The sequence below is a fragment of the Diabrotica virgifera genome, chromosome 1, assembly GCF_917563875.1.
Source record: "Diabrotica virgifera virgifera chromosome 1, PGI_DIABVI_V3a".
In the NCBI taxonomy this organism is placed as follows: Eukaryota; Metazoa; Arthropoda; class Insecta; order Coleoptera; family Chrysomelidae; genus Diabrotica; species Diabrotica virgifera.
In genome coordinates this window covers 127169481-127178986 of record NC_065443.1, presented here as the reverse complement: position 1 = coordinate 127178986, position 9506 = coordinate 127169481, and the positions used below count along the sequence as shown (strand labels likewise).

Sequence of the window (9506 nt, the reverse complement as noted above, 5' to 3'; positions counted from 1 at the left end):
AATCATTATCAAAGGTCATTGGAATGTCCAATTAGAGCAAACTATCCGCTGTCCTGCGTGTAGCACCAATAAATTAATGTTTATTTTAAAAAAATCCTGACGCCGTGGTAGTTAATCGATTTTATTTTTGCAAATTGCAAATGAAAGGTACGGTACACTTCTATAAGTAAAAAAAATTAAATTTCTATCTACTTTATTTTCATTCCTGTAACATTTTGAAAAAATGAATTTTTTTTGCGAAAGCTAGATTGCAAAATTTATTTTGCAAAATCTATTTAACCGATCTTACTGAAATTTACAGCATTGTTTTACTGTGTCATACAGTTTTTCTGGATGAAATATGAAGGTCCTAAGCCTAAGTGTAGCATAAATGGTTGAAAAACGTAAAATGCCAATACTTGTTTTTGTATGGTTTTTTCGCAATTATTGCTATTTTGCAACAAGGGTGACTATTCTTTAAATTTTTAACCGATTCTATATTGTAGGAAATTTAATTACGCAATTTTTATGTCAGTACAACTTTTCTCGAAAATGAATACTTTTAAAGTTATAATCAAAAAACGAAGAAAAAAATCGAATTTTTCCTTCATTTTTTGACATTTTGATTATTTAAACAATGTTCCGGACCTTTTTGAGAGGGAGGATAACTCAAATATTATTATTTTATTTATTTTCAAGCAATTTTTGCAAAAAAATTTGAGTCACCTCTCAACGTCCAAATGTACTAATATTTTTACAGATGCGCCCAGGGCCCTGATTCTAAATCAAATTTCGACCAAAAACAAGTCGCTTTCAATATGGCGACTGTCGAAATTATTTGACACGGAGATGAATGAATGGCCAAAAGTGAGGTTAGGTTTAGTTTAGATGTGTTTTGTTTATTTCTTGCAAGGAAAACTAAATCAAAAGGTATTATAATATAGCTGGGTTTAATTGAAATTTGCTTGTTTTGAGGAATTAGATAGAATAGTATTAAATTAGAAATATAATAATTGAGAATGTCCACAACATGAATCATCAACTCAATGAAAGATGTGAGGTAATAATCTGGGAAAATTAGTAAAAAACAAGGAAAATTAATTACCAGCTATTTTATTGCTGGACATGCTGAAATCAAATCTTAAGATTTCCTATATTAGTAATATAGCTGTGCAAAGTCCACAGAAAGTGTGCTATTTTGTTTATAAACAAATTAGCGCTCCGAAATCTTTTTTTTTTATTATTGCTCTATAACTCCGAAAATTTTAACTTTAAACCAAAACACTCACATAAAAATTGACAGTAATTTAATTCTGCACATTGATAATTTATTCCAATTTCCTTCGACGGAAATTTTCTTCGGAAAATTCGGGTTTTCCAAACAAAATCTTTAATTTTCAACTAAAATTTGAGGGAAGTAATTATTTATCAATAATTAAATAATTTGGTGACAGTGACATAAATATTTTTTGTTATGAGTGTCTTGAAGATATGAAAATTTGTATGTACAAAGAGGACCGGAATTAAAAGGTATCTAATGGTTCAAAGATTAAAATCCTGTTGTTTATAACTCTGTCGCAAATGCCGGTCAAATTTGACCGGTTATACCTGGAATCACTCCTCGCAATTCAATTTGTTTTTCTTCGAAAAGGACACAGAAGCCGTGCTCTTTTCAACAGCGTTAACTTAATTTAATTTAATCTAATATTTTCTGAGGGGCTCTATTTGTTTATAAGCCAAAAAATTGTTTCTTTATAACATTCCTGAGACCGCTCAAATGGTCCAATTTCAATCCTGTAAGGTACGTTGAATAGGTATAGTGCTTTTTTTTATATGAAAATCATAGTTATTCTGGTGTATCATAATCTTTCTGGTTATTATTTCGACCGAAATTTTTTAATTAACATTTTAATTATTGCTAAACTATTGGTTAGATTGTCGCCGGTCTCCTGATATACAGAGAGGGGCTAAATTATGGAATAAATTCATTTTCTCTAAAATGGACGATTTTAGAGAAAAATCCCGAAACAGGTCGATTTTTATTTTTAAATTAAATTTCTTGGCATATATTTCAAACTAGTGACGTCATCCATCCGAGCGTGATGACGTAATTATTTTTTTAAATAGGAATATGGGTTCGTGTTGTAGCTCATTTACAAAGGCGTTCAATGCTCTATTCAGTATTATAAACATTAATATCATTATTTATACAGGGAGGCCAAAAAAAATTTTGAATTAAATTAATTGACGCAAGAAGAAGAATGCATGTAATTTATTTAACTCAAAATACATTCTATTGCTGTCAGAAAATAGAAAAAAATGTTTATTTTGCAAATAAACATTGCTTTTAGCTTAAATTAAAAGTTCAAACTGCCAATAGGTAGAAGGGAGGCTGTTTGTGATTTAATTTAAGCGAAAAGAAATGTTTATTTATGAAATAAACCTTTTTTTCTATTTTCTGACAGCAGTACAATGTATTTTGAGTTAAATAAATTACATACATTCTTCTTTTTGCGCCAATTAATTTAATTCAAAATTTTTTTTGGCAACCCTGTATAAATACCTAATGATGTTAATGTTTATATTACTGAATAGAGAATTAAACGCCCTTTCAAATGACCTACCACACGACCCCTATTCCCATTAACAAAATTATCGATTACGTCATCACGCTCAGATGGATGACGTCACTAGTATGAAATATATGCCAAAAAATTGTAATTTAAAAATAAAAATCGACCTCTTTCGGGATTTTGCTCCAAAATCGTCCGTTTTAAAGAAATGAATTTATTCCATAATTTAGCCCCTCTGTATAATCTACTATAATAAATTTTTCATGTCTTCAATTATTTAATTATTGATAAATAATTAGGTACTTCCCTAAAATTTTAATTGAAAATGGCAGATTTTTTGGAAAAACTCGGATTTTCTGAGTAAAATTTTTGTTGAAGGAAATCGGAAAAAAAATAACTTTGTGCAGAACTAAATTACGGTGAATTTTTATTTGAGTGTTTTTGGCTCAAAGGAAAAATTATAGGAGTTACAGACCACTAATTGAAAAAAAAAAGAAGATTTAGGAGTGCTAATTTGTTTATAAATAAAATAACACACTTTCTGCGGACTTGTCATACCCCATATTACTAATATATGCAATCTTAAGATTCGATTTTAGCAATAAAATAGCTGGTTAATAATTTTTCCCAAAAATGGTATTTTTTCGATAATTTTCCCAGACTATCAACAAAATCCAAGAAACCGAAGCGCCAACCCAAATTCTGAGCAGTCTCAACATGATAAGGTTAATATCCCCAAGAATCGCTATACTCTCCGGCTGTCATGGCGATGTCGAAATGAAATTGCGACTGTCGAAATGAATTAGAATCAGGCCCCTGGTCTATTGGTCAAACTCTGATAATTATGTACAAATCGGCAACACTGTCAAATGTCCAAGAGAACTTTAACAAATATCTGATAGATGTCACAGCATAGAAGAAAATGTTTGATAGTATTTTGTTCTACTGGTAGATGTCACCACAAGTTTATTCCAGAAATTAAGGGCAACCTGAATTTAAATGTAATTGCACGTAATTGTTTCGAAAGAAGATAGTTATTTCTTGCGTATCCTTTTAATAATACTGTTTTACAAAATAATGATTAATCATTATATTATCCTACGAGTAAATGAAACAAGATACCTACATTTGATGTGAGATTGCTCTCAATCATGTCATGTGAGTAGTCCTCTTTATTCAGTGTCACCTAATGTTTATTACTCATTTATGCATACAAACGGTTTCTTTGATGAAGTACCGTAAATATTGATATCATTTTAGCACGGTAACCCCAGGTTTTGACGTGCATATTTTACCTTGAGTGGTAATTAAGGAAAGGCAGTTTTTAAATGATAGCGCCGGAAAGGTTATTGCCTTCCACCGATTCTGCGCACAAGCGAAATTTAGCACTTAGACGAAAACGTTGCTTGTTGCTTTCTCCGACAATCTCCAATCTCCCGATCGGTCTCGAAACCACTAAGTTATAACTTTGAGTGCAATCTGTATCGGAATGGAAGTCGAAAACTCTGTTACTGAAGAAAATTCTTGTCCAGTAAGTACATATTTAAGCTTGCTTTTTTATTTTTTACATTTGTACTTTTACGAAATTCTCAGTTTTTGTAAAATAGAGCCAGTTTATATGTGGCATGAAAGCGTGATGCGAAAATTTTCTAAGTCCGAAAATGGCGTCAGAAACTAAGTCCCACGTATTGACTTGTGTTTGAAAGCGTGTGTACTTGCAAAATGTAACCACGTTTTTTTCGTGAATTTCGACGATATGGTGTATTTAGTGAAATAAAGATTAATGAATTTTCTATAAATTTTATTTTTAAGTAATGTATTAATTAATTTTGTCTGTCTGTATAGGCAAACAAAGAGCAAAACGGTGATTCAAGCCATGTGAATGGCCTAAACGGATATTCCGATAAACACAAGAGCCACAAATCGGAGCACAAAGATAAACATAGGGACAAGGATAGGGACAGGGATAGAGAAAAAGATCGAGATAAGGAAAAAAGTAGAAGTAAAGATCATAAGAGCTCTAGCAGAGATAAAGATAAAGATAGACATCACAGCAGCTCAAAAGATAAAGATCGTCACAGCAGTTCACATAAATCCTCGAGTAAAGATAAGGACCGCGATAAGGAAAGGGAAAAAGATCGAGAGAGAAGTGACAGGGATAAGGAGAAGGACAGACACCGGGACAAAGATAAGAGCAAAGATCGGCACAAAGATGACAAAAAATCGTCCAAAGATAAAGAACATAAAAGTTCCCATGATAAGGACAAAGACCATAAGAGTAGCTCCAGAGACAAAGATAGAGAAAAGGACAAGGAGAGAAGAGACAAAGATAAAGAACGTGATAAGGAGAGACGAGACAAGGATAAGGACCGGGATAAGCATAAAAACAGAGAAAAGGATAAGCACAGGGATAAAGAAAGAGACAAAGACAAACATCATTCCAGTTCTAGAGACAAAGATAGGAAGGACAAAGATAGAAAATCTGAAAAGGAAAAGGAAAAGGAAAAAGATTTGGGTAAGTGCTTTTAATTTAATTGTTGTTACTCCTGTGTTGACAGTTACTATGAGAGATCCTATATAAGACTAGTTTCCATTTAATTATAGATTTTTACCATTTATCCGTCTTTTTGATGATACATCCTTTCATGATGACACATTATTACACACCTTTGATACATATTTCTCTTTAACATTAGCCAAAACGTTATAAGAAGTCAACAGTATGAAATATCTTTCCCATAACTTTCCATATGCTTCAAAATTACATTTTAAACTTTTTTTTATTACATGAGGCGTTCCGTGCAACAAGGGCAAACTCCAATGGCGAGTCAACTGCAAGTTCGCTCTTGTTACACGCAACTCCTCATATCCTCCTTCTGAAGAGTGGAGATGTATAACGGGCCAAGTGATAAAATACATAATCGAGAAAAATGAGTTTTTATCAGGAAACCAGATACTATACTTAACGGCCGACACTATCTGTTGAATTTATTTAGAGCTGTTTCCAATGCAACTGTCACTTGGCCTAGAATACAGGTCAACGGCATTGTTGCATAGACATATACCATTATAATGAAAAAAAAACAGGAATATGGATTTTTTGTCAGTTAGCCTGTTATACAGTGAGCACGTAAAGGTTGGAATAAATTCATTTTCTCGAAAACGGACGATTTTGGAAAAAAATTTCGAAACGGGTCAATTTTTATTTTTAAATTGCGACTTTTTGGCATATGTATCATACTAGTGACGTCAGCCATCTGGGCGTGATGACGTCATCTATAATTTTTTTAAATGAGAATAGTGGTTGTGGTCGTGTGATAGCTCATTTAACACATTCGCGGAAACGCTGTCATTTTATGCAGGTATTCTTATGGAGTAAATGACTTCATAATATGCAGTCATGACCGCGAATGTGTTAAAAGGTAATTCAATTCTCTATTCAGTAATATAAACATTAATATATTTATTTATACAGGGTGTCCAAAAATTTTTTTTTAATTAAATTTATTGACAAAAAGAAGAATAAAAAGAAGAATTTGTGTAATTTATTATTATACTGCTATCAGAAAACAGTAAATAATGTTTATTTGATAAATAAATATTGCTTTTTGCTTAAATTCAATAATAAAGCCGCCACCCACCTTCCTCTTGACAGTTTAAACATTTAATTTAAGCCAAAAGCAATGATTATTTTTCAAGTAAACATTTTTTTTCTGTTTTCTGAGAGCAGCAAAATGTATTTTGGACTAAATAGATCACATGCATTCTTCTTTTTATGTCAATAAATTTAATTTAAAAAACATTTTTTTGGACAGCCTGTACAAATAATTATGTAAATGTTTATATTACTGAATAGAGAATTAAATTACCTTTCAAATGAGCTATCACACAACCCCTATTCCCATTTAAAAAAATCATCAATGACGTCACCACGCCCAGATGGGTGACGTCACTAGTATGATATAAATGCCAGAAAGTCGTAATTTAAAAATAAAAATTGACCTATTTTGGGATTTTTTTCCAAAATCGTCCATTCTCGAGAAAATGAATTTATTCCAACCTTTACGTGCTCTCTGTATATCCACTCTTCATCTATACACAATCTGTTAGATTTGCATGTTTTAGTTAAGGTTGCAACATTTTATACTCTCTGTACAGACCTATTAAGCGAAAAGAGGGTATCTGTAATTTATATTTTTTGGGGTATTTGTATAACACAATATAAAAAGAGGGCTTAAAAGCGTCTATATGAATCGTTTATTATTGAGAGTGGGTGAGCACCATTTTCTACTTTTCGAATTATAGTAGAACACCCTTCTTAATTTCTATATCCACGTCATTTGGTATTAAATACAGTTTCACAGTATAAACTATATCCATGCAATGCATCAGTGTTGACTTCCTTTCAACCCCAAATTACACAGATATAGAAAGGAAGAAGGGCTTTTTATTATCGATTGAAAAGTAGAAAATGGCACTTATCCCCTTTCAACAATAAACGATTCATATATTTTTCTATTACTCTATGGTCCAATTTATTATAAGCTACAGTTCCACAGTTTCTATGTGGCTTTGGATGACATATGAAGGTGTATTTAATGAATAGACATCTCATTTTTCGAAAGAATTCTAGATAACCTTTTTGCTCAGTAAGACGGTATAGTTGTACAAAATAATTCTATTTTATATTTTAGTAAATATGGTTTATGATTAGTTATATTTGGGTGCTTTTTTTTTTCTATGACACAAGTTCCCTCTGTGATTGTTGTTTTTGAATTATCCTTTGTGTATCTATTATCCTTTTCTTCTTTTTCTTTGAGACCTTTGTTTTATTCGGAAAAGTCAGTCATCATATCGCATCCATGTTTAGTATAACAGGAATATAAGGTGGTTATCAAGAATTAATTGATATATTTTTTTATAATGAACAAAGAAGTCTAAGTTGTCAGTCCTTAAAAAAAATTTAAGGTTTGCTCAAAAATTTTTTTTCCGAAAAATCCTTTTATTTTTTGATTTCTTAACAAAAAAAAAAAGAATAATAATATATGTTTGAATACCTTTGATTTTAGGCATCATAAGAATCCATAACTTAAATAGTAGAATCTAAAAGGAAACTTATTTATTTATTTATTACGGGATGTCCCCATTTTTACAAATAACAAAAATAAAGTATCCTAACCATAACACAAATACTAAACTAAGTGAAGTAAAAGTCAGACTTACTCTCAATCTTTATTATAACTTCCGACGACCGGTTTCGCTCTTTAAAATTTGTAGAGCATCTTCAGGTCAAAGGTAACAAGTTACAAAATGATTTTGTAATTTGTAACTTGTTACCTTTGACCTGAAGATGCTCTACAAATTTTAAAGAGCGAAACCGGTCGTCGGAAGTTATAATAAAGATTGAGAGTAAGTCTGACTTTTACTTCATTTAAAATGAACTCTCACATGCAACCCATTCAAGAACTAAACTAAGTATTAAATAATTAATAAATATTGTTACACAAATGATTATAATTTAAGTAAATTAAAATTCCTGAAAATATTATTAAAACGAAAATCTCTGACAATTAAAATCAAATGAAATGAAATGAAGACTTCAAGGTAAAGGTCACTCATCTTCAATTCCTTACATACTCAGTCAGGCAGTGCTTAAATCTTACAGATCTTGTATCCACCAGATCATAAGATTGACTAAAGTCATTTCCCAGTGTCTTATGCCTGGTTGCACCAACAGATCTTAAGCTCCAGCTTAGCTAAGCTCACCTTATAGATAGGGCCACCGTAAGTATCACTTACGTTACACCATCATTTTGGATTCTTACCTTATTATCAATTATATCTATTATTATATTATAATATTCTTATTATATTTTATTGTAATTATATTGTATTAATTCTTATCTTATTCTCGTCCTAAGCCTAAGATCTGTTGATGGAACCAGGCATGAATCCTGTTAATTGGAGAGAATTTGCCATAGTTGGTGTGATAGTGTTTTATAGAAAATATGGGCATGTCTCTAAGAATTCTAGTGCTACATCTAAAGTTGATAAGACTTAATAAATCAGAACAGTCGTTGGTATGGTCAAGTAGTTTATAGAGAAAAATTAAGTCACATTTAGTTATGTAGTCTTCTAAGGAACTGATATTTAGCCTTGACCTTAATTCCACCGAAGACATGTTTAATCTATAAGCACAAATCCAAAGAAACTTATTTTGGATTTTTTCAAGGGTGTAAAAGGGTAAATATGGTTAAAATAGTATGGTGACCATACTATAGAAGAATGAGACAGGATGCTACGGACGAAAGTAAGATATAAAATTCTATGTGTGGGTACGGAAAGATCTCGAGAGTTTCTTGTGATAAAACCTAGATTACGGTATGCTTTATTTGACAAATCGATAATGTGTGGGATAAATGACAATGAACTGTCAAATAACAACCTATGAGCAATATGCCATCAATTTTCAGTGCCACATGCTTTGACAGTGGAAAATCAAATTTTCCACTTACGGACGGGATAAAATAAATTAAAGGGTACCCCTCGTTATTTATTTTCAAGTTTTTTTATTTGGAGCAAGTCTAATTTTTTATTTCATGTACTTTATCAAATGCTATAATTCTTTTGAGATTTTTCCATAAGGTTTTTCCGTTACCTTAAGAATTCCGAAAAAGTTAGGGTTTTTTTTGTAAATTTTCGCTATTTTATAGAAGGGAAATAAGTGCTTTTTTAGGCTATAGATAACTAAGTTCTAACATTCAAAAACGGGAGAAACACGTTCAAACAGTTTTTCAGATTGACAATTCCGATCCTTACGGAAAAATCTGAAAAAATTTGAAATATGTTTGATAAAATATACAAAATACAAAAAATTAGACATAAGTCTCCAAAAAAGTGATTAAAAAAAAATTAAAAAATACAAAATATACAAAATACAAAAAATTAGACATA

At 31.1% G+C, this 9506-nt stretch overlaps 1 protein-coding gene across 1 annotated transcript in view; it reads left to right on the top strand.

Moving 5' to 3' along the window:
• Window positions 1-3851: 3851 nt before the first annotated feature.
• The window catches only part of LOC126880430 (DNA topoisomerase 1), a 58546-nt gene continuing 52891 nt past the window's right edge, over window positions 3852-9506 (top strand). The window contains exons 1-2 of the mRNA XM_050644283.1: window positions 3852-4083; window positions 4398-5067. Coding sequence (XP_050500240.1) covers window positions 4042-4083; window positions 4398-5067 — 712 coding nt within the window. The 5' untranslated portion in view covers window positions 3852-4041. The remainder of the gene's footprint in view (window positions 4084-4397; window positions 5068-9506) is intronic.